This window comes from Dryobates pubescens, chromosome 30 (assembly GCF_014839835.1).
Source record: "Dryobates pubescens isolate bDryPub1 chromosome 30, bDryPub1.pri, whole genome shotgun sequence".
Lineage (NCBI taxonomy): Eukaryota > Metazoa > Chordata > Aves > Piciformes > Picidae > Dryobates > Dryobates pubescens.
In genome coordinates, this window is record NC_071641.1 from 2,532,810 (window position 1) to 2,559,677 (window position 26,868).

Sequence of the window (26,868 nt, forward strand, 5' to 3'; positions counted from 1 at the left end):
GAACCGTGGGCACAAGCTGGAATACAAGAGGTTCCACTTCCACACCAGGAGACACTTCTTTGTGGTGGGACTGCCAGAGCACTGGAACAGGTTGCCCAGAGAAGTTGTGGAGTCTCTGTCTCCAGAGACTTTCAAACCCCACCTGGATGTGTTCCTATGCAGCCTGCCCTGGATGATCCTGCTTGGGGGGAGCTGTGTGTGTGTGTGTGTGCACTTGATGATCTCCGGAGGTCCCTTCTAACCTGATCTATTCTGTGATTCCTAAGGGCAAAAGTCCTCCCAATTTGCCTCTCACATCACACTTAATTCAATCAGATTTAATTTCAGGAACAAAACTGCATGTTTCTTCAATTGCATGTTTTACAGCTTTTTTTACCTCCCAATCAATACAGACTATTAACAACTCCTATGATATTCACTAAGAAAAAATAAAGAACTTAACTGAGAATTAGCCCTTGATTTATCAGTTTGTCTCCATTTACCACAGACAGCTCTGCAAATAAAACAATAACTTACACTGATGGAGCATGAATAAATATCTATATTGTGTGACAAAAATACAGTGTATGCTCAGAGTGCTGTTGGAGAAGTCATACCTGTGGGCACAAAGTCTCTATGTGGTTAGTTGCCATTTGAACAATTTTCACTCCATCTTCATTTGTTGACATCGAACAAGCAAGATGAGCAACCTTAAATAAACAAACACAAAAGAGTTTTGTAAGCAAGTATTCATCCCCACACTCTCAAACTTGCCAAATAAATCTCTGCAAGAAAACCTTTATTATTTGAGGAAATTCATTTGCCAAAGAACATAATTGGACAAAGAAACACAGGGGGAAAAATAACTAAAAAGGAGTTGTGGAAAGAGGCAACAGTAACAAGAAATGTCATGACCTCTCTCCAGTCTAGGTTCAGCACACAGTAGATGGAGAGTAGTGTTTAGATAACATCAGGACATTTCAAAGAAAGGGCCTAAGGCTTCAGCTGGCTTGCATGTGACCACGCTTGTTAATTTTTCAGAGCCCTCCAAACCATGTCCAGTTTTAGCATTTTTTTTAAACTTACTTTTAAGATCAAATAACATTTGCCTTGATTTGATGTAATGAAACACAGAATGATTTATGCTCTAGGCTATCCATAGATCATTATTTTAATTAGTGGCACAATTTTCTTTTGAAATAGTCACATCAGTGCAACTTTAAAGTAAAAATGTGTAAGGAAACTTGAAGTCTTTTATTTTATTATATACCATTGGAGATGCAGATTCCTTTAAAGTAAAAAAGATCTCCGAGGATGCTCCACAGTTCAACAAGTTTGCAAAAAAATGAAGGAAGAAGAGCAGCTTGTTGCAGCTCAACATTAAAAGGTTGTAACAGGCTTGACAAAGGCACAGGAGGGTTTGGGGTACTGGAATCCAGCTGATTCTTTCATGCTACCTAAGTCAGATAATTTATTCCTCTCCATAGCCTTCACTGAGCTAACTGTTATTACAAATAGATCATCCCAATGTTAATGGAGACCAAGAGCTGCCTGAGAACTACAACTCTGTAGTGCTGCAAATACCAGCATAGGTATAACCACAGATATGCATAGCTAATTTGCAATTATTCAAACTCATGTCACAAGTTCTACAGCTTAGCTAAAAAGTAGATCTTCATTCATCAACATTATAGGACAGTATTTCTAAGAAAGAACAATAGTTCCATGATGATCTATTAACAAAGGCTTTTAATTATTACAGGGAAACAGTGCATAACCAAATTAATGACTTTCCTATCCAAAATTCAGAAGACCAAGTAAAACACTTTGTAATGAGGATGAAGGCTAGAATGCATGGCCTTTCCTGTACACCTATCATAGAATCATTTGGGTTGGAAAATGCTCTTGAGATCATCAGGTCCAACCATTAACCCTACTCTACCAAGTTTACCACTAAATGAAGTGCCACATCTAAATGACCTTTAAACACATCCAGGGATGGTGACTCCACCACCTGCCTGGGCAGCCTCTTCCAATGCTTGACTACCCTTTCAGAGAATGTATTTTTTTTTCTAATGTCTAGCCTAAAGCTCCCCTGGTGCAGCTTGAGGCCATTCCTTCTTGTTCTATCCCTAATTACCTGTGAGAAGAGACCAAAAGATACAGATAGACCAGAAGATACAGAGTGACCAGGAGAGTACAGATAGAAACAAAGGTTAAGACTTAAGAAATCCAGTTTTTACAGTGCACTCAAGCTGCACTCCCATTTGTCTGAAATAAGCTGCGACAGGTTTTCAAACATAATATTTGATAAAAACTGTTTTCCATCCTACGCTTCAGCTCTTGCCTTTTAAACTGCAGGTTACCTACAGATGTTTTGCTATCATCATAATACAACACTAAAACACACTAGTCTCTCTTCTCTCAACACACATTGTTTTTCTTTGGATTGAAACTCAGAGTTTTTTAATACTGGTTACAATTAATTTGGGTTGGTTGGAATAATGAATTTCTTTGTACCAGTCAGAGAGGCAGAACACTAAATTCATTCAAAGTGCATGAATATTCCATCATATGTAAAAAGCACTCCACAGGGCTCATTGCAAATATTATCGATCTATTTATTAAAGAGCACCTCAATGCCTAAAGCATAACTTTTCAAAGGAAAATAAACAAACAAACCAACCAACCCCAAAACAAACCCAAACAAAACAAAAATAACAAAATAACCCATCCCATCATCTAAATAAACAACAAAAAGAAAGGTGAAACAAGCCATCTGGCCAGAACAAAGTAAACTTCCTCAGCAGCTTTTTCACTTTGCCATAAGCTTCCTCAGGTTTTCCAATTTCATTTCACCATTTCCAGAAACTTTAATCTTTTGGGAACTACCACAAAGGGTACTCCTATTTATCAGTAAGAACATCTTAAGTTTGAGTTCACTGCTGTAAGCAGTAAATATTTTGTCCCCATCTTGATGTGCAAGGAAGATACTGAGGCAGCTTGAAATAATTTTTTATCCTGTTTCCCAATTGCACTGGCTGGAATGTATTGGTACAAACTCAGTCCTTGACATAAATGTACCACAGAATCACAGATCAGGCCACAAGAGGTTTCCAGAGCTCATACACTCCAACCCTCTGCTCAAAATAAGAGAACAAACTCTAAACTGTGCAGCAGGACAGCATCGGAGGACAAATGATGTGCATGTTACCAAGATCACACTGAAAATCACAAGGGTGAAAAAGCCCACATCATCTCTGATGATACTTCATTTGTAAGAGACCTACTGAGTACTGACCAAGAAATAATATTCAGTTTCAGCATTGCTGCAATCAGCATGGCTTTTGATAGAAATTAGATACTCTACATAAACTGATTTTAGCTGTTAGTCTGCTCTCCTCCAACTGTAAATGGAAAAAGGTACTTACATATTCTTTGCTTTTAATTTTAGAATAGAACAAACCAGGTTGGAAGAGACCTTCAAGATCATCATGTCCAACCTATCATCCAACACCACCTAATCAACTAAACCATGCAACCAAGCATTTTGTGGTATAATGCACTATCTTCTGCAACCTTATTATGTTATTAGCTCCTAACATTAGCTTTATGAAAATGACTGCTCATTTAAAAAAAAATCACAGAAAACAGAGGAGGGTCACCGATAAACTCTACACTTTTTTAAAAGCAAAGCCACAGAGATGTATGCACATCTTCTAGAGATTGCTGCAATTTTACATGCATTTATGATTACTATGTGCATTTTTATATCTGCAACCGATATTCAGTGCCATGCTGCCATCATGCCAGCTTCAAAATGAAAGTGCTGGCTGGAGCAACCCAATTTCTGCCATAAAACTCCATTTCCATCCAGATTAAGTCAAATAGTAACACAGGTACTTATAAGCTGCTGCAAGTTTTCATGCTATTTTTCCATTGTTTCTGAAATGCTTTAGGATAATTCAGGTAAAAAATCCTATTATTGCTTGGGAAAAAAATGTCTTTTTTTGGTGGGAATAAACCACATTTACCATATATTATGTTGCTTCCCCTCTCTTCTAGCTTTTTACCTTCCACTCTTCCAGAAAGATTTTTTTAATCTGATAATTTAGCTGTTGTGGGGCACTACATATCTGAAATCTCTTTGCTCATCTTCTGGTTCCTTTTGTACTTCTCTTACTTTCACAAGCCTGCCTCTGTTCCATTTTCTGCAGAAGCAAATTATGTAGCACTCCATCAACACCACAACCACTACTGATTCAATAAAATTACCTCTACCTTGTGCACCAGAGGCTTATTACTGCCCCTGTTGAACTGCAGCCAACTAGCTTGTTAACATGAACTCCTTAGAGCATTATGCAACTTCAAATGTTTCCAGTAATGTCATTTGTCAAGCATGCTAAAAACTCTATTTCTGCAATTAATTAATAAAGAGTATTTGAATACCAATAGACCAGGCTGCTCTTTTTTTTCTCTTTTTTTCTTTTTTCAATCCATGTGTATCTAGAATAATTCACTGAAACCATTTTATTTCAAGCTCTGTGTGCTCATCCAAGTCTTAACTCATACAAGTTTATTTAGGTGGTGTGTTTTTCAGATAAACTGGAAATGGAAACTAAAGATTGAAAATAAATAAAACACATTTTGTATCTTTTTACATGTTGCAGTATATAATTTCCAGTATCTCCTTCCTTTTGTGTGAACATTCCCTTTTTCCTTTTCTCCCTGCCTGACACACTCTGTCTCCTGCACCTAAAAGACAGAGACAAATACCACACATAATAAGCTGTTATTCAGACTATTCAAGACTTTGGGCCTTTTCCTCTATAAACCAAAGGTAAGACTCAAGTATATGCAAGAACACATCTTTTTTCATTATTCAAATATTCTACAAAACAACACCCCTTACCCTTGCTTTCAGGATTTTTCTGTTAGACCAAATAGCATACAGTTTTTTCATCCCAATACCCAAGCATACTTGGGTGACCTTTGTGTCCCCCAGATGCAAAATCTTAAGACTCTTCCTACTATCAGAGTCAAAATCATTGTGTTTTATGCCTCTGACTGGTTACTGAGCTGGAAATTGATCCCAGGAGATGGAGCTTATTTCCCAAGATGCATACCTCCTCTATTATTTAAATCAGCATGAGCTAAGACTTAGTATGCTAATAAAATGAAATCACATAGCTCTCACTTAGCACTTAATAAATATTAGTGGAGCAGAAGAGGAAACAGACTTTTTATCAGCAGTGTAATTGCTTAGTTACAATGCCAGCAATTCCTTCATTTCAAAGCAAACATTTTCAGTTCCTTGAGAAAGTAGGACATCAGACAAACAAAACAGAATTTTTAGTTTTGAATGACACACAAAACCACAGTTTGTTTAATAGCTCTTTTAAAAGTTCAAACTAGAAGCAGATCACTGCAATAATTAGATATTTATCTTTCTATTTAAAGTTGTGCCTTAAGCACTTAGTTCTGACACAATTCCTTGTATTGGTTATACATGCTACAGATGAACATTTTTATAAATAAAAGGTCATGCATACTAAGCATAAATAAACTTGGCAATCTGTGAAAAACAGAATTCACCTTTGGACAATTACAAACAACCACTCAGGAATGTAGGAAACGCTGTATCACAAATACTTACCAAAAAAATACTAATCACCTGCCTCAGCAATGCAAAAATTGCATACAATCATTGAATGGTCCAGGCTGGAAAGGACCTCCAAAAGTGATCCAGCCTGACCTCCTCACAGTCAGCAGGGGCACCCCCAACTAGAGCAGATTGCACAGGGCTTCTCATCAGTTTTTAATATTTTTTTTCCCCCAGCACTGGTGTACCAGCTTTCATTTTCAACCAGTACAAAATATGAATGTTCACTTATGCCTTCCTCTTCTGACTTTACTTGCTTCCTTTGCTGTATGTAGAAATAAGCATAAATGCTTTTCTGTTTTCTCTGGTGGCATTTTTTTAGTCATCTGAATTTACTTCCATAACACCTTCTGAAATCTCACAGATCACCAGGAATCCACAGACCCTGCACTAAGGAAGACTGATCTACACTGTGAAAGCAGGATAATTATATTTTAACATCAGCGTCTGTGACATTTGGAAGAAACATGCCAGACATGACGTTAAAACACAGTGTTGTCATGGGCCAAAATTAAGCATGGCCCCAAAGAAAAGAATTAAACCATTTGCTCAACAGTTTCCAAAGTACATCACCTAGAACTGCAACGGAGGCTTTTTGCACCAAAATCTAAGAAGCACGTATGTCTGGTGTTATGCTTTATCCAAGGAGAGCCCAGTTTAAAAAGCATACGTTTAACATCTCATCAGATCATTTCTTCAGAGTATCATTAGAGGGCTTGGAAAACTGTAGACAATCCCTCTGAATTTTGAGCATGTTGATTGCTAAATGAGGCACAAACAGACAATGCACAGACAACATGCAACATATAGCACTGCAGCTTTCTGGAATATGTGTTTTTTGCAGTAAGAAGCAATTCATAGAACAATAGAAACCTAGAATGGCTAGGAAAACCTAGGAAGGGACCTCTGAGATCATCCACTCCAACCTCCCTGCCATGGGGCAGGGATACCTCTCAGCTAGGTTTGGCTGCTCAAGGCCTCATCCAACCTGGCTTTGAACACTCCCCAGAAGGAAGCATCCACAACCTCCCTGGGTAACCTACTCCAGAGTCACACTACCCTTGTACTGAAGAACTTCTTTCTAAGATCCAGTCTAAAGCTACTCTCCCTCCACTTCAAACCCCTTGTCATATTGCTAGACACCCTTATGAAAAGTCCCTTTGCAGCTTTCCTGTAGGATCCCTTCAGGTATTGCAAGGCAGGTCTAAGGTCCCCCTGGAGTCTTCTCTTCTCTAGGCTGAACACACCTCCTCCCTCAGCCTATCCTCATAGCAGAGGTGTTCCACCCCTTGGATCATGTTTGTGGCCCTCCTCTGGATGCACTCCAAAAGCTCTGTGTCCTTCTTATGATGGGGACACCAGATGGGGTATACACTAACTCAAATCAAACAAATTCCCATACAACCAAATTTTCAAACTGAAATGTAAAGATATGAACGTGATTTGGAAGCTCTCTATGAAATACTCCAGCCAATTGTATTTGCAGTAGCTACAACGCAGCACATTACTCACTCATAATGAACTACATACATGCCTCTATACTGGATAACTAAGTAGTCTGTAAAGCCAAATAAACGTGACACTGCTCCAGCAGTAAAAACCTAATCAGTGCTCCAGGCACACAGTATATTCTTATGCATGACATTATGGCATTGCTGCATTACAGTATATTCTTATGCTTTCACTATAGGCTACATTTCAAGTATCCTGTAAAAGTATGTAATTAATCTCATTCATTTTTACCCTTCCTTTATCCCTTAAGTTAATATCTACGTTTTTCTCAGGTTTATTAGTTTTTCTTCTCTCTTTGTGAATGGTGTCATGAACTGTGTCTCTGCAGCTATTGTGAAAGCCATCTACAGTCAGCCAATTCCAATTGCAATGGAGCAATCTCCTAGCTCCATCTCAATGGAGCAGTCTCCTAGCTACCGCAGTTTATATGGAATAATGTTGTACCAACATAGAAGTTTTTTGTGTCACTGGCAGTCTATTTCATGTTAATTGAAATCCTTGACTCATTTTTGCAAATGTGATCTCTGGTTTAGGAAACACAAAATTCATCACAAAGGAAAACAAAACTGTTCAAAAGCCTTGCGATCAAAACTTACATTTAAAATCATCCAGATTTCAATGCAGTCTGATGCACTATGTGATGCATTGGGTTATGACCCCACTAAATTCACTGACAGAACTCTTAGAAAGACTCTGTTTTCTTTACAGTACACTGCCCTTGAAAAAGGCAAAGAAATTCACTATTAATCACTATAATGTGATGCACAGATAAGGAACAATCCTAATGCACAGTAGACACCCAACAACAAGAAGAGTAAGAAATGTGGGGATTACTAAGATGCTTGAAAAGAAACAAATTTCTGTGCAAGTAAGCCTAGATTTATAACCTATAAAGGATTTCTAATAAAGGGCTGAAAGGGTACATCTTAATTATGCTAAAACTCAGAATGGTGATCTGGAATTTCCACCATTGCTACTATTGTCCGTCTGTCCCTCTCCTGGACCAGCTGGGTGAAAGACAACTGAAAGTGTTTGTGACTGAGGACAGTTCACTAAGAGGAAACATGCCTAGATAATTTACTTCACTTCTTCTGAGCCTAGCAAGGAGGTTCATTGTGTCTAGCAAGAACAGCCTGTGTTTTCAGAAGAAGGAGGTTGCAGAAATATGTCATGAACCCAGTATGTTGAACTCTCGGCTAACAGTAAAAATCAGTCTATTATAACAATGTTAAAAGGTGAGCAACGTGGCCTCCTTGGAAGTAACTACGTTGACCTTATTGCTTGAATTTGTTGCTCAGTTTCTTTTAAGTGGCTTCTGTAGAGGATAAATTACATCAAAAGCAAATACTGAACAGTATATGCCTTTTACATCAGCTAAATTGTCAAAACCACCCAACTTCCCTGTTAAAGATCACTTGCCTTCCTCATGATCAGTATGTTTTCTTGACATTTTCCCTGTTTGTGTGTGTGGTTGTTTTGTTAGTTGCTGTTGGGGGTTGGGGGTTGTGGGTTTGGGGTTTTTTACTTTTTTATTCTCTTTTAAGGAGCATTCAGCCACTATTCTTTTATTTATGTATTTATTTGCTTTCTGTTGAGTTTCTATAATGAAAGGATCTGTAATACTTTCTGTTCTCTTGCCTCAAAGACAAATTATTAGATAATTACTCTAAATATTGTACAGAAACTGCATTGCAGCATAGGAACATTTCTCAATTATTTCAATGTATTCATGAACTTCTGTTAGTAGGAACAGTCTTGTAAAAGGTATCACCTTGGCAGTGGCAGAGGGAAAATACTACTTCAAAAACCTTTTGGCAGTGGCAAAATACCCAGAAAGATTCCTAGAAAAGTGATTAAATTAAGCGAATAAACACATTGCCTGAGCATGCTTTGGTGTCATGGGTTGAGATGAATCTGCTGAATCTCAACCCAGGTTTTTTGTGTTGCTTTTTCTCCCTTCTGTGTGGGGGAATAGGAGCTGATGAGAGCTGGCTTTGTTAAATCAGGACATTTGGGTTAGAAGGGATCATTTAATGACACCTCCCTTGTTATGGGCAGGGACACCTTTCATTAGATCAGGTTGCTCCAAGCCCCATCCATCCTGGCCTGGAACATTTCCAGGGGTGGGGCATCCACAGCTTCTCTGGGCAACCTGTTACAGTGTCTTATCCTCACAGTAAAGAATTTCTTCCTAATATCTACTCTAAATCTACCATCTTTCAGTTCAAAACCATTATTCCTTGTCCTGTCACTACAGCCTCCAGTGAAAAAGATACATGTGTCCCTCTTTTTCATAAGCTCCCCTAAGTACTGAATGGCTGCAGTAAGGCTTCCTAGGAGTCTTCTCCATGTTGAACAACCCAAACTTTCTCAGCCTTTCTGCATAGGAGAGGCGTGTTCCACCTCTCTGGTCATTTTTGTGGTCCCTCTCTGGACCCATTCGAACAGTTCCATGTCTTTCTTACAGAGGCTCAGAGCTGGATACAGCAGTGCAGATGGTGTCTCATCATGGAAGACTACAGAAACATAATCACCTCCCTCTCTCTGCTGCCCACACTTCTTTTGATGTAGCCCAGGATGCAATTGTCTTTCTGGGCTGCAAGTGCACAGTGCAGGCTCATATGTAATTTTACATCTACCAGTATCCCCAAGTCCTTTTCCATAGGGCTGCTCTCAATCAATTCATTCTCCAGTCTACTGATACAGGTGATTGCCTCAAAAAAGGTGCAAGACATTGTGCTCAGCTTTGCTGAACTTCATGAAGGTCACATGGGCTCACTCCTCAAGCCTGTCAAGGTCCCTCTGGATGGCACCCATTCCTTAGACATGTTAAATGCATCACTGTGATGTCATACGCAGACTTACTGAGGTTGCACTCAGTGCCACTGTCAATGCCATTAATAAAGATAATTGAACAGTACCAATCCTAATACAGACCCCTGAAGGATATCACTTGTTACTGATGTCCATTTGCACGCTACTGACTGCAACTCTTGGGATGCAGCCATCCAGCCAATTCCTTATCCATCAAATAGTCCATCCATCAAAGCCTAATCACTCCAATTTAGCAACAAGGATGTTTGTGGCAGTTTTAGGCTATGTCTTTAACATTTTTCACAGATCTTGAACAGAAAGTAGTAAAATGTAAATAAATCACTATTGGGTGTAAAAAGGAAAATAATGATAGTTCTAAACCATCCATTTGGAATGGTAACAGACTTAAGATACTAATGTAAACAAATTCTTGCTCTTCTTGCTTCCTTGGGCTGGGAGATACTAACTTTGTGCTTCTGCTTGACCTTGACTGCATTGTTTTGGCTAAACCCTAAATTCTCTGCTCCTTTCTCTTGTCTCTTTTATGTACAGGGAAGAAAGAGGGGGCAGTGAGGGAGAAGCTACAATCTTCCCCTGGTCTTTGACCACGGGGATCCTTGTGCTGTTCATTAGTTGCAAATATCTGTAAATATTGTATATTTGTACATATTTGAAGCATTTCATTACAGATCGTAGTTTTTCTTGTAAATACAGCTTCCATTTGCTTCCAACTGAGCTGGTCTGGTGAATTTAATGTTGGGGGAGGAATTTTCAACCCACCACAATGTTGTATAGGACCATACAAGAAGTGAAGACAGACAACTTCTGCTGCACTTTCCTTATTCACTAACACAGTTAACTCCATTGTAGAAGGCTGACAAATTACTCGGGCATGATTTGCCCTTTGTGAAGCCACGTTGGCCATCTCTATGCACCTTCCTGTCATTCATATGCCTCTTGAGTTCTCTTAGCCTGAGGAATAACAAGTTAAAGGCTCGAGTTTTAGGCTGGAAATATGGGTTCCAAAAGAAGCAAACTGAATGTAAATCTATTCCCTCTGCATAAACACACAAGTCTATGCATACACATATGTTAAACATATGGGTATGTTTCTCTGTCCTCAAGAACTTGAGATCCACTGACCCAATAGAGGCCCAATCATTTGACTATCTCTAATAGATACACTTCTGACAATTTGCACAGAGGGTCACATAGAATTAAAAAGATTAAGCACCTCCACTAACAGGAATAAATCTCCTCCTTCCTCAGGTATCACAGTATCTATGTCCCAAGGGGGAAAAAAAAACCCACCAAGCTCTAACATGCAAAGATATTTAAGCAGCACAAGCTTTAGCAAACTGATGTTAACATTTTGATGATGTGTGTCTTTAGCACCTTTGGAATTATTCTGTTATAGGGGACTGGCTACTTACAGATCAGTACTATTAACACTCTGAGACCTTTGGTGACATAAAATGGAATTACAATTATCACTATTTCTAATAGTCTGAGCAACTTCTAAATCTGGTGTCTGCAGTAATACAAGAGAAAAAGACACTGATTTGTGTCAGCTGTCTTTACACTCATCAGCAAAAACATTAAGTGGTTGTATTATCATGAGAGGTCCATGCTGAAGCAAGACAGTTTTCCTTTTGGACCTCATACAACTAAAAGCACATCCTACCTTACTGTACTAGGTGACTGACATTTTTAGCTGTTGAAATATGTCCCTCAGACACAGAAAGTCTGATAAATCTTTGGGTTGTTTATCTTTTATTCCCTTGCTTCACACTTAGGCAATAAAGGCTGTGATTAAATGGATTAATGAAAATGTCACCATTTATCACCTGAAGCTCAATCAGTAATAGGAAAGTTGGGCTTTATTTGATTAATTACATAAAGGTGCAAAATTTCTCACATTATGTATTCAGGACTCACTGCAAGATGCTGGAACTCTGTGAAGCACAAAATAGCAAGGTTCAAAGACTTAAAGTTTACATACGCTTAGAAGTACATGCTTGAGCTTAAACTACTTCTATTGAATTAATTTTCTTCACATTAGCTCCCCCTTAAGCACCCACCTCCCTAGGTCCAAAGCATCACAACTTGCTTGTCTTTAAAGGCTTCCTTCCATCTCCCTGCCACCTCTCAATTGCTGTTGCCATTTTTGCATTTAGGGCATCTGTCCATTTTTCCTGCACTACGTTTCAGAAATAATTCCACGGCCCCTGCCCAAATGCCATTACAATCTTTAGGATTCCTTTTTACATGCTATCTTCAAACAGCCAACCAACCAGGGCACCACCTGACAACAGAGATTGTAACTACAATGGCTCTCTATGCTGTTTATTGACACCTGTCACATCACCTGGACAAGCAGGTCAGTTTGATGAAGGACTCTTGAAGCATTCAGCACATAAATGAATTCTAGCTGAAATGGAAAAGCAGGCCCTTTAGACCTAACTCTTGGGTTTACTGGCACTAAATTTGTGTTTCAGACATTAAAAGTTTGAGTTTTCAAATAGTGGCAGGAAAAAAAATGAGTAAGTAAAATAAGGAAGTGCTCAGAGCCTTGATGAGCCTGACCTTGAATATCTCCATAGATGAGGCCTCAGCTACCTCCCTGGGAAACCTATTGCAGTGTTCCACCACTCTCATGGTAAGGAACTTGTTCTTAACATCCAATCTAAACCTCTCTTCTCTAATTTCACATACATATTGATTTTTATGACTCAAGAATTTTTCCCCTTTCCATCTTATAATTTAATCTTAAAAGAATTATTCTATAAAGAGAATTCACCTTTAATAGATAGATTGGATTTCCTGCACTGGAAACATTCATATTAACTGGCAAACTAGGTTTTAAACAGAACTCTATACCTCCTGCATGCTTTTACTGTCCTATATCAATATGTGACAACACCAATTCATATAAATGTATGTTCTGTCTGCTACTGTCCACTATTAGTAACAGACTTAACCTTAGAAATCCTAATTCCTAGAAGCCAGCATTGTCAAACTGTAATACAGTCAAAACTGATAAAAATATGGGCAAGAATTAGGCAACAGGCTGAAGCCTCAACTTTATGTATCAGAGAAGCAGATCTGAAGTCAGTGTTACAAGCTCCATAGAATATGATATATTAATGTACTGAGAGGAGAGATGAAGAACACAAAGTTCACTACATCACTGTCTACACTTCTTCTATTAAATCTCTCAGCCTCTGCTTGGTACAGCTGACCTTTAAACACTGTAGTGGGAGATTTGCATCTGTGCCCAAAGAAAAGATAATCAGAGGATTCCTGCCTGCTCCCATCAAATTCCTTTTTTAATCTCAAGTTCACCCAGCCTATCACTCCTCCTCTCAGAAGGCATTACATCTTTTTGATAGATCAGCTCACAAGAACAGCCTGTCAGCTTTCCCAAACAAGAAACTTCTAGTCACCACGGATCTGCTTTTTCCTTTGAGTCCACCTGACATTTCAGCCTTCTTTCTTACCTTTCTTTTGATCACTTCTATGAACTTGCTCTCTCAATATCAGCATTTCTTTTGACTTTGGTAGAAGTGAACCACAGGCTAGGAAACTATATTCACTAAAAACAAGTGTGATTGACAGGGGACTATAAAGTACAACCAAGTCCCCTCAATATCTTCTTATTCTTTTGTCACAATTTAATAATTTTACACAGGGTTTATATTCAGACCTGACTTTGAAACTTCCTAAAAGACTGCTTGAAAATATTTTCATGTACTCAAATACTTCAATTAGATTTGCAATTTAATTGTTTTAAATTGAAAGCCATTTCAAAACAAAACCTAAGTCTGTGAAACCTCAAAGGACTTAATCTTAGCTTACAAAAAATATTTTAATCTGAATTGTTGCATTTTAAAAAGGAATTCTAATTTATAACAACATTTTCTCACAGAAATGTAACTTTTGGGAATTTACTTTAGTCAGGACTCACAGAAAAAGACACAGAGTTCAGACAGGATTCTAACCCAAACCTGGTTGCTTTTTTAATTCTTCAATATATCCTAGTTTTTCTGTGTCACAAAATCAATATTCAGCCTTACAAATATTTGAAGCAGTGTGTGAGCAACAAAATGAAGGCACTGTAGCCTAGAACAACCTCCATCTAAAGAATATTTAATTTGACCTCTGGTACTCATGCAAGTAGTTCAGATGCTGAGTGTCCATTTCATATGTGGGAAGTGTTCAATGTAACAGCTAAAGTGGGCCTTCCAATGCATTTATCTTTTTACTTAGTAACTAGACTAAATTGCTTCCTCCATATATCTGAAGATATTATTCACATTTACAACTAAGAGATTCTGTTTTGTGTAGTTCTTGTGCAGCTGTAACAGCGCAAAGATATTAACCAACGTATCACAGAGACTTCGGCACTGCTCACAAAACATCAGCCAATTCTGCTAAGCACAGCTAACATCTTATATGCATGTAGATTTGAACAGAAGCAAGAATGTCTGTGGTAAGAGCACAGAGTAGTTAATAAATTCAGCAGAGAGAAAACATAGGAATACAAGGAAGAAGACATTACCTGTAGTTGCTATGACCTTTGGAAGCCTGATTGCCCCAGATCTAGTGCGAGGTTCAATTTTCCCATTTCTGTGTACTTCACTGGCTTTATAGAATCATAGGATCACTAAGGCTGGAAAAGACCTTTAAGATAACCATAATCCAAGTACCATGGCCACTTAACCATATCCTGAAACACTGTTCTTGAAAACCTCCAGGGATGGTGACTCCACCACCTCCCTGGGCAGCCTGTTCCAACACCTCACCACCTTCTCAGTAAAGAAGTTTTTCCTAATGTCCAATCTAAACTTAAAACCATTTCTTCTCACCCTCTCAATGGTTACTTGGGAGAAGAGACTCACACAAGCCTCACTCCAACCTCCTTTCAGGTAATTGTAGAGAGCAATTACACCTCTCCCCAGCCTTCTCCTCTTCAGACTAAACAACCCTAGATCTCTCATCTACCCTTTGTACGACACCCTCCAAACCCCTCACCGGCCTCATTGCTCTTCTCTGGACATGCTGCACAACCCCAATGTCTTTTCTTTACATATATACTTCTCTGCTGCATTGTATTGTTACGTCTTAAATCAATGTTAAAAGAAAGGGCAGACAAGTTACTGCTTAAACTGGAGCCCCAACTCTCTCAGCCTGACCCCATTAGGGGAGGTGCTCCAGCCCTCTGATCATCTTTGTGGCCTCCTCTGTGCCTGCTCCAGCAGTTTCATATCCCTCTTATGCTGGGGGCACCAGAACTGGACAAAAGAAAATTACTTTCTTCTGATAAATAGGATATTTTGTATTTAACAACATAGGCAGTCTTGCCTGCAGCACTAGCCTTGGCTATATCATTTGGTGCCCACAATCCATCTGGCTCCTTGGATGTTACAACTACGTGGAGATGGTAAAACTACCTTCATGGTTACATTACAATTGTCTGATGTCTCATGCACCTCACCCACCAGCCTTCTCCAGTACAATCACTGTCATAAGCCAGTTTTTGCAACCTTTTTTTTTTTTTTTTTTGTGGATAGCTTTGTGAGGTGTCCCTGCCCACGGCAGGGGAGCTGGAACTAGGTGATCCTTGTGGTCCCTTCCAACCCTGACTGATTCTATGATTCTAAAATATTTTATCTTCAGCTATTGTCTCTGTTAGTATTCCATAGCCAGGTATATTCTACCCACGGTCTTGATCTTCAATACTTGAATTCTCCTTCAAAACCTAGCTTTATTTGCAGAGATCAAGCCCAACTCTGGAACAGCATACATGAGTAACTTTCCAGATTTATATTTAATAGCCTGAAAGTTTAAGGAGATTTGTTTGATGGCTTTTATAACACTGAAGGAAATAAATAACAAAGGAATTAATGTGAAGGCTCTCCTGCAAACATTCAAATCATAACTGTCATTTAAGAATCTTCTAACAAAATACAAGGCCGCTTGACAACTTTCTCATAAACAGAGTTGAATTAACCTGTCATTCAGCTGAAAATCCTAAGATGGCAAACACCATGTTATAAAACAGATCCCTAGCAAAAGGCTAGGCAGCTGTCCCTAAAGGGATAGGTGATGTTTATACATTAGAAGCTTCACTAAGAAAATGTAAATTCTTTGATAAATAAATGCATAATAGAAGTAGCAAGGGTTCCAAGCTGACTCCTGTTTCTTCAGAATCAGGAGTGATAGGAGGTGGCATTGTGGATAGCCTGTCTCCAAGTCAGTTACTTGAAACATTTTAAGAACTGTGTTTATTTCACTGTAGGCAGCTAATGAAATCATAGTATCATAGTATAAGTCAGGGTTGGAAGGGACCACAATGATGATCCATGAGGTCTCTTCCAACCTTAGTGATACTGTGATCTAGTTCCAACCCCCCTGCCATGGGCAGGGACACCCCACACTAGATCAGGCTGGACAGAGCATGCATAAATATAACTAAGTACACCCCCATGCTGTACATTTACATGTAAAGTAAGATCAAACTACCATGCAACACAATGGTCATGAGAATCTTGCTTTTATCCCTTTGCATGATGCATTTATGATTTACTAATTTGCTTGTAAAATAGGCCTGATGTCGACAGAACAACCTGAATAAACAAATCCCCACTAGTATTTACATTCATGAACTCTACCCATACTTTCCCTGTTAAGACTGCTCAGTTTGATTGCATTCATGTAGTAAGTTTAGGTAAAAGCAAAGAGTTTTGAAGTTAATTCAGTAAGGTGAGTGAAGAAAATCTTTAATTTCTGTGGCATCTAGTCTGGTTATCACTCTGCAGAGGGGAAACTGTGAAATGGACAAGTAATGTCTATGCTGAGAAAGGTTTTATTTTTTCCCACTCATTTCTAGGTAGTAGCTCAGCTGGAATTGCAAAAACTTTGCTATTATTTTGCCTACATCACTAAGGATAGCTATCTTCTACCTAGTCCTAACATTCACAGGCAGCTGCTACATGTCCTGGTAGATATTTTAGGCAGTGTATCTATGCAGCCTTTAATCACAAACCTACCTTGATGGCCAGCTATTCCTTCTGTTTGGAACACAAATACAAACCCATGAAACAAAAGGAATATTGAATTTTCAGATTCACATCTTCTAAACTGAATAATTATTTGGGTGTTTCACGTGACCTGGACTCAGTTCCAAATTCAGTCAACTTATCTGACCTCCAGAGATTCCCTATGCTTTCTAAAATCAAGCCAATTCAGGCTGCATAAGCTTCAGTATTAGAAACCTGAAAAAGTTCTACAGCTTCCAGGTGTTTATGTTTCCTTTGATTTGACAACACAGTCAAAACAAGACATTGTAAATTGAGGTCAATGACTAGTCTTATTCTGTAACTACATGACAATGAAAGGAAACAAATGCACTAACCTACTTTCACTTCAGCTGTTTATCTATTTGTCTTCCATTATCTGTAGATCATCCAAGATTAAAGAATTCATTCTGAGCCAAATAGTGAATAGCAAATTTTCAGCCACAGAGCAAATTAATTTTTTTTTTCCCCATTTTTCCATTACTGCACAGAAAAGCACTAAAAGCTTTTAAAAAAACACCAAAAAATAGCAACACATTCCTCACAGGACAATATTTCTGCAAAACCCACAAGTTCAGTATTCCAGTAGTGTTTTAAGCTCCATTTTGAATGAGTTTAAGCCAGTGGATATTTAGTCATATTTTCAGGACTGACTGTCCAACAAACCAAAACCTATTTGAAAATTTCTAGGGAATTTACAAACAATAATGTATACACTTTAGAAATGAGTGAGTATATAAGGTATATGAGTGAATTCATTCAGCATAAATGCCAATATGCTTTCAGTCTGCTGGGTCATGGCTCTGAGCTGGGTGTCAAAGCAGTATTTCCTCTTCAGCCATTACACAGGCTGAAGTGAGAAATCTGCCAAACAACTAACACTAGCACCTTGTCTCATGTGGATTGGGTAGTAGTCCTCTGAACACTGAGCTAATATTCCTTAGAATTATACATTTATTTGATCAAGTCCCCATTTAATTTCTTTGTTGAAAGGCTTAAAATGATTTCTCCAATTAGAATTCCCCACCACCTAATTTCCATGTAATGGAACACTTTTCTAAATGCCAGTATCGCCAAACCCACTGTCTTACCTTATAGCATTCTATTAAAAATACAGTATGTTCACTATTACCCTAGGCCATTTATATGTATTCTTTCCAGAAGTGTCAGGCTTCACTATTCTATGACACCTGCCAGCAGTGGCGAGTCATTTAGACCATCTTTTCAAACAAAATGCAACCCCATCCAACATACCTCCACGAGCCTGCTGGTATGCTCTCGAAATATAGCAGCATATTCCTTTATTTCTTTATCTCTTCCATTTTTAGCAGCTTCAATGAGGACTAAAAGTGGAACAGTGGTATCTAAGAAGGAGTCTGAGATGTGATCTATAATGGCTTTACGGAGCTGCAAAACAAAACATTGTATTAGTATGGAATAATTGGACTATTTATTAAAGTCTACTGTAATTACTGAGTACTAGTGGTTTATAACAACCATGTACAAACTGGATTCCTGCTTGATTTGCAGGATTAAGTGTCTGAAACCTACTGTAGCTGCACTTTATCTATTACACAGAAAAGTAACATTTTAGATACAGTTTTAATATACCACTACTTACCTATGATGCTTGTATGCTTGCCCATGTGCATGTGAGTACAGATATACTTAGGCGTACTGATTGATAAGAAGCTCACCATGAGGCAGTAGTGCACTCACGCATCCCAGAAGGCAAATTGTATCCTGGGCTGCATCGAGACGAGCGTGGCCAGCAGGGCAAGAAAGCTGATTCTGCCCCTTTACTCTGCTCTAGTGAGACCCCACCCTGAATACTGTGTCCAGTTCTGGTGTCCCCATCATAAGAAGGGGACAGAGCTATTGGAGCAATTCCAGATGAGGGCCACAAGATGATCCAAAGACTGGAGCACCTCTGCTATAATAGGTTGAGGGAGCTGAGGTTGTGAAAAGAAGACTCGGGAGGACCATAGATCTGCCTTTCAGTACCTGAAGGGGTCTAATGTTTTGATTGGGATTAAATTAACAAGATGGGAATTATAAAAATATAGTTATCTTTATTTTTCTGAAAACCCCACCCCAAAATTATGTACAAAAATGATTCAATCTATTTACAGGTTCTGCTTGGTCACAAATTCTACAAGGATGCTTATGGGCAACTTTAGTACAATTCAGAGAATTCAGAAAATGGAAAAGGCTAAGCCACAAAACAGCTTAACCCCACTTATAAAATCGGAGGCAAGCCAGGACCTCAGGGCCAGGCAATGAGTCGGATTTTACTCACAAGAAAGGAGCAGGAATTTGGAGATAGTCCCTAGGTCTCTCTTCAGCGGCAGGCTCCAGAACTGCAAGTTTATAATCCAATTTGTGGATACCGCGGCACAAATCCAAGGGAAAACGGACCCTTAGACACAGCTGCCATGAGGCAAAACTGGTGTAGCAGCACTGTCTGAGCAGTGGAAGGGAAGCCACACTGCCGGCCTGTCCCAGCAAACACAGTTTTCCAGCAGGCAGGGTCACTGCAGCACACGGCAGGGAGCAGGACCGCAGGGCAGGCAGGTGCGGGGCGAAGCCAGGCCCGGGGCGAAGCCAGGCCCGCGTGCTGACCCCTCCCATTTTGCCACAGATCCGGAGCGCGACAGAGCAAGTCCAAAATGAGCGCCAAAACTGATCCAAAAATGAGAGCCAAAATGCGAGCACAGACTGCTTCCTGGTCACTCGATTTAAGATTTTCCTAGACAGCGTGTCCAGTGCCAATACATACTGGGCACAAAGAACCCAGCCAGTCACAGTTCCTAATCCCAGCACGGGCTTCCCCCCACGGGTGAATGCATGTGAGGGGCTTCAGCTCCCGGCGGGAAGAATGCGCGCCTATTTTACCTGGCCCCCAGGGAAAGGGGAAGGCAATTTCATGCCTCCGAAGGCAATTTCTTGCCTTTGTCTTTCCCCATCAAACTTCCCCAGGTAGGGGAAGGGGGGTTTGAAGTACCCCATGACAGGGTCCTACAGAGAGGCTGGAGAGGAGCTATTCTTAAGTGTGTCTAGTGACAGGACAAAGGGGAATGGTTTGAAGCTGAGGGACAGTATGTTTAAACTGGATCTTAGGAAGAAGTTCTTCAGTACAAGGTTGGTGAGACTCTGGGATGGGTTGCTGAGGGAGGTAGTAGATGCCTCGTCTCTGGACCTGTTCAGGGCCAGGTTTGATGAGGCCCTGAGTTCTAGTTTTAAATCATTTAAGTGTAATATTGACTACAAATTACCTCTCTTACATTAGGTTTCATGTAAGCCTGTAACTAATCAGTGGGACATTACTTCACTTGAGGGGTTATTTTCCATCCTATAAACCTACACAAGGTTTCATTCATTCATTTTAATAATGAATTTTAGAACACTTCAAGAAATATACCAAATTTAACAATAGTAGCCATGCAATTAAATTATCAAGGTCACTTACTCACCTACTGGGGAAAAAAAATTATAATCTCTATAAAAGATATTGTTTGGAAAAAAATACATTAAACCTCTAGTCCTGACGAGTTACCTGTAAACATTTCTGTGTTGGAAGGTCCAGTTTAAAAAACAGACATACTTGCCTAATCAAGTACAGGGATGTGATCTTGAGGAATCCCAGTTTAAACAGTAAGATTTCAATTGACAATCATCATAGATCTGTGGAACCACATCCATGGCCATTGATTCATTATTGCAAAGAGAAGAGTTTTGGGTTCTGCATAGTACAGATTGTGGCACTCTTGCAGCCTTCATGTGTCATTTGAGGACCTGTGACTGCAGTGATCTTAGTCACATTTGCAGTGAGCTTGGGACATCCAATTTTCAAACCAACAGCCTAATTTTCTCTCTCCTCACGTAACTCTTTGCTGTAGCTTTTCACTGGTTTGTTTGGTTTAATTAACCTTTCACATATAAATTATTGTTATTATTTTGTTCTAAGAAATCGTCTATCCTGCAATTAAACAGAGAAACACACCTTCAATAAAAAAAGAAAAAGACAATTGTGTGTCTGCTGAATACAGACACGTTTGAAATTACAGTTTCTATTTTGGCTATGCAAAGGAATACAGGAAGCTGAGGTTTTTCAAATGGTGGCTTGTACAGCGTTAAAGAACAAGGAAATACAATGTAGAACAAAGAAAGGGAAGAGACAAAAGAGAAAAGGAATATCTAAAGCAATATGTATTTCTGTTCATCCTAACCATAACATTCATTTTTTATGTAACTGTTTTTTCCACAAGTCTCTTTCTGACTCTGGGCACCTCTAGAGTAAAAGGCTAGAAGCTAAGAAGCCACAGAGGGAGACATATAAACAAAACAGCACTAGTAGTGCTAGCAGACAATACTAGGGAATGTATTGTGCTATAATTAGAATTTTTTTCTCATAAAGTGAGAAAACTGAAAGAGACACCATCAGAAGAGGAAAAGCAGAGGGATGATGACGTTTAACAAACTGTTTTACTTTTAGGTGCAAAGTTTTATTCTTACCCTTTGAGCAGACTGTTACAGAACTGGAAGCATAGAGAGTTTCTGTTTTGATATCAAAGTGCATTAAAAATAACATAGAAACACACTGTTTATAAAAGAGAGGGGCATAAGGTTATGAAAAACAAACAGTAGAGGGTAGAGTAGAAGAATCTAGCAGCTTTTTGCAACACGATAATACACCAATATTCTGATGAGTGCAGAAAACTGGGTTTGCCTCTATTTGCCTATTGAATCACACAACTACACAGGTAAAAGAAGTAAAGAAGTTTAGTTCTTATTATTGAGTTATCTCTCTTATTTTGAAGGGGTGCCAGGAAGACCATCTCCTTTGAATTCAGAAGAAGCTACCCATGTTGAAGAAGAAATGTAGAAATATAATAACATATTCAGGAATCACATTTATTTAAAAACCCAACCAACCAAAACTGCAGAACAGCCTTAGGAGACACATCTGTGCAGTCCATTCATGGTTCACTGGGAAACAACAGGGAGGTAAGAACTGAGTACGGTAATTTCTCAGAAATTGGGATAAATAGGCAATTCCTTCCTAAATATTCGTTCAGCTCTACTAGACCAGGGGACAGTGAGCTAGATAATACTGCACATGAAGAAATGACATGCAGATCTCTGGCACAATACAAGTAAAAATCAAACCAGAATAGTTTAAAAACCCCACAAGTACTGGCCACGTTCCACCACCCTCACAGTGAAGAATTTCTTCCTGATATCCAATCTAAATCTGCCCTTCTCTAGTTTGAAGCCATCATCCTGTCACCGCAGGCCCTTGTAAATAGTGTAGGCCCCCTTCAGATATTGGAAGGCTGCTATCAGGTCTCCTGGGGGCCTCCTCTTTTCCAGGCTGAACAACCCCAGCTCCCCCAGCCTGTCCTCATAGCAGAGGTGCTCCAATCCCCAGATCATTTTTGTGGCCCTCCTCTGGACCCTCTCCATCAGGTTCACATCGTTCTTGTATTGAGGGCTCCAGACCTGTTACAGTACTCCAGGTGAGGCCTCACCAAAGCAAAGTGGTAGAATCACTTCTCTGGATCTGCTGGCAATGCATCTTTTGATGCAGTCCAGGATACAATTTGCCTTCTGGGCTGCAAGTGCATGCATGCAGTAAGCACTCTTCCTGAAACAATTCTTATGCAATTCACATGTATAAACAAAGAATTGCAGGAAGTAGACAAAATATTTCTCATAAATACCTTCCAATGAAAAGCATCAAGAAGTCAGAGCTACTCTGCTGAGAGAAAACTACTGCTTCAAGACTGGCAATAAATTGGGTATGATTACATTCAGCCTGAACATTTTACAGAGGTTTATAGAAACACACAAATTGAATTAGTTACCAGATTTAAACACTGTAAGAGAGTCAGCATACTCTTTTATACTCAGCTAGACTTTAATTAACTCATTGAAGAGACTGCAGGACAGAATTGTAGCATTCCTGAACACACTGAGCTTGTGATGCAAGTAGCCAGGTGTCTGAGTTGAACACATTTTTGATGAAATGTGAGCAGAAATTGGATAGCTAGTTAGTTGTAAACACTATATTTATATCATATTCATCTCATCTTTCAAGGTTTCCCCTGGCTGATTACAGGAGACAGGAAGGAATTTATTCATCATCTTGAAGTATGGGATGGCTTGTAAGGCTGCACACAAAATTTGGAGGGATTTTCTTCCACCAAGAGTTGATAAATAGCCACAACTTCAGACAGAATGCAAGCAGTGTGTGCTTCTGTTCTCTGTGACCATAAATCTTACAGCTGCTGTGGGCAGCTTGGCTGACAGAACTACTGGCTTTCTAGCTTCTTTTTCCTAAACTGGCATGTTACATACTTTCAACATCAATTACAGTTTTTTCTCAAAGATGTTCCTTGCAAAGAAAGGATGTAAACACAGCTGATGGCTACTGCTCACCTTTTGCAGCACACTGAAATAGAGCATTTGGCTCCATGTCTTATATTAGCACTAAGACACTGGGATACAAAATGGATGGGTGGACTGCAGACCAGGTATTCCAAAGACCCTTTTCTGTTGTATGAGTTCTGACAATGTGAAGAATTAAACACAGTGGCCCAGTGTTCTCATTAAGGTATCTGTTCCACCAACCAGTAATAATTCAAGTTTAGTTAATAAAAAAAAACCTAATCTTGATGTGCCAAGTACATTACTGCCATAGTTCTATAGCAAATACATCTGTAAACATGCACACCTGCAGAGTTTTGTCCACATCCATACATTTATTTTACCAGGATCAGTTGGTAGTGATTATCCCAGAGTTTGGAAAATTTGTATGTATATTTTCTGTGGACTGGTGTAATTATCTTCAGTATTGTTATAATACAGAAGAATTTTTAAGTTTCAAAACACAGTGCTGCAAAACCTGAGAACAGCAATTTGGAAACCATCCTGCAAGCCTCCTTTGTTATGTTTTTGTTTCCCCAAGTTGCTTACCTGCCTGCGGAGATCTCTTGTCTTCTTGCACATACTCTCTATTGCAACATTGAGGGCATTACTTCTCTCTTTCTTGTCAGTCTGTAATAAGTATGATAAGAGAACACAATCATTATTATTCATGATCTCTAGGCAAGCATTTTGTTTCCTTCATTCCAAGTTCTTTGTTTCCTTCATTAATCAGGGCATTTGGTAAATCTGACATACTTAAGGATCTTCTGGATTGTGGATGCGTTTCAGGAGCTAATACCACAATATTCACAGAAAGTGAGTTTGGAATGTTAAACACAACCTGCTGAATCCAAACATGTGGTTTACTAGCAGTGTATAGCAACAAAAGTATACACTTTTTATGTTTTGAATTGCTATAGTCCAGTTACTTACTGAACAACATTAATATAACAATTATTATTGATGCTGATCCATTATTCATAAATTCACAGACTGCATTGGGTTGCAAGGGACCCACAAAGGTCATCTTGCCCAGCCTCACTGCAGGATCAGGGACATTCTCCAACTAGATCAGGCTGCTCAGGGCCACATTGAGTCTGATCTTGAGTGTCTCCAGGGACCATTTTCATATTAAAAAAAATCATGTTATCCCTTGACAAGCAATTTACAAATTCAGATGTTCACAACGCAGTTTGGTAGTGCTTTAGTCTGCAGCCTTCAACTCAGTCACAGGAAATTCCATCTCAACATGAGAAAAAACTTCTTAACTAGGTGGGTGACAGAGCCCTAGAACAGGATGCCCAGAGAGGCTGTGGAGTCTCCTTCTCTGAAAACATTCAATCCCCCTGGATGTCTTCCTGTGTGACCTGCCTTAAGTGGTCCTGCTTTGCAGGGGGGTTGGACTCAATGCTCTCCATTGGTCCCTTCCAACCCCTACCATTCTATGATTCTATTTCATTCCTGTAAACCAGAATGGGTGAGTTTCAAAACATCCAAGACGCTGCAATGCAGAGATTGTCAATGAAAATGTCCAGTCTCTTAACAGCACACTCACTCTCAACATTGATAGAAGATTGCACTCTCAAGATCTTTGAAATGTCTTAAGAAGCTCATGAAATCCTCTTACTCTGTGAACACAATCTGTTATTCAGGGCTGAGACCTGCCTATTTCTTTGAGAATCAATTCTATACTTTCTAATCCATCTTAACTCTCTATCTGTAAGTAAAGTGCTTGTATCATTATTAGCTATTTGAAAAGTGAACACTTCTATGGCACTACCCAGGATCTGTTCTATACAATACTACCACAGCAGTTTGGAGTCTGCTACTTGGTTTGTTGGATTTGGGTTTTTTAATGTTAGTATAGAAATTATATGAAAATCCAAATTGTCTGATGAACTTTGTTTCTGTAAAGCAATCATCCATCACTCACTACCTTGGACTGCCCGGTTTCAAAGAAAAGAAACCACAAATAGTGAAAGTGTCTTTACACAAAGTCTTTAGTCTGTACTCATTACACTTGCAGGGAAAGGACCAGAGTCTCATCAATGTTGAAGAAATAGCTGTTTATACTGGCCTAAATATTTGGGCTTCAGCTACAGTACACTACCAAGTCATCATAGAATGGTTTAGGTTCGAAGGGACCTCAGAGATCATTTACTCCAACCTCCCCACCATGGGCAGGGACACCTCTCAACTACCCTCAGCTGCTCAAAGCCTCCTCCAGCCTAGCCTTGAATACCTCCAGGGAGGAGGCATCCACAGCCTCCCTGGGCAACCTATTCCAGAGACTCACCACCCTCATACAGAAGAACTTCATCATAAGAACTTCTTCCCAAAATCCCTCAGTTTCAAACCATTCCTTCTTGTCCTATTGCTAGACATCATTATGAAAAGTTCTTCTGCAGCTTTCCTGTAGGATCCCTTTAGGCATTGGAAGGCATGTCTAAGGTCCCCTTGGAGCCTTCTCTTCTCTAAGTTGAACCACCCCAGCTCCCTCAGCCTATCCTCATAGCAGAGGTGTTCTAGAAAGCCATATTAAGGAACATGAGTGTCTATTTTGTAAATCATACATACATACATAAATACTAAACCCCCCACCAAAACAGTAAGGTGTACAACCTTGGTTTATACAATATTTCTTACTTCAATCGGATGCATTTTCTTGCTAAAAAGAAATCTCTGTGAACAGAGCAGCATGCTTAATACTAAGGCAAAGACTACAGATGATCAGGAAAGCACTTTAATATTAAAAATGAATATGGAATGCAGTAAGTACCTTGAAGTGATCCATACATTCTCTGTCAATTGAAAGGAACAATTACTTCAAAAACTGAGTTTATATATATTCAGGATGACTTAGAATTTTTTCCTGCTACTTTCTCTTTCTGAAATTGCTTACATTGTTAGCAGGGAACAGATGATCAAACACAAGTCTTGGAGAAAGGTCTGAACTTCACCTTGAAATCTTCACAAAGGTAGGTGCTAACTTTCTATTTCTTAGTAATGTGACTATTTTTCATACCAATGCTTTCATAGGAACTGAATTAAGCAATGAATTTTCTACTATGTTTTGCAAGCTACTTTCAGCCTTGACAAGAAAATTGATCCCTTCTAAGCTGCCAGATGAACAGGACCAGTAAAAGCTCCAAGGCCACAACTCAGCTTATGCCTATGCATTTTCAAATTACAAAGATGCAGTTCCACATTGGCACAGCCTTTGAAAGCTTTATATTTACACCCTGTTTTTTTTAAGAAGACGGAATCAATGCAAAATATTGGCATTTTTTTTAGAGTTCTCCGGTAAGCTGCTACTCCAAAGGTGGCAACTAATGACACAAGTCTAAGTAAACCTAAATCTTTAAGGCAGCTCATATGAAACAGCCTTGCCAG

General features: G+C 39.2%; 1 protein-coding gene across 2 annotated transcripts in view; it reads right to left on the bottom strand.

Moving 5' to 3' along the window:
- The window catches only part of CTNNA3 (catenin alpha 3), a 307,748-nt gene that overhangs the window by 79,789 nt on the left and 201,091 nt on the right, over window positions 1–26,868 (bottom strand). For both annotated transcript variants that reach the window (XM_054174672.1, XM_009907134.2), the window contains exons 8-10: window positions 24,025–24,105; window positions 18,301–18,453; window positions 597–689 (exon numbers count right to left, since the gene is read on the bottom strand). In XM_054174672.1, the coding sequence (XP_054030647.1) occupies window positions 597–689; window positions 18,301–18,453; window positions 24,025–24,105 (327 nt within the window). The remainder of the gene's footprint in view (window positions 1–596; window positions 690–18,300; window positions 18,454–24,024; window positions 24,106–26,868) is intronic.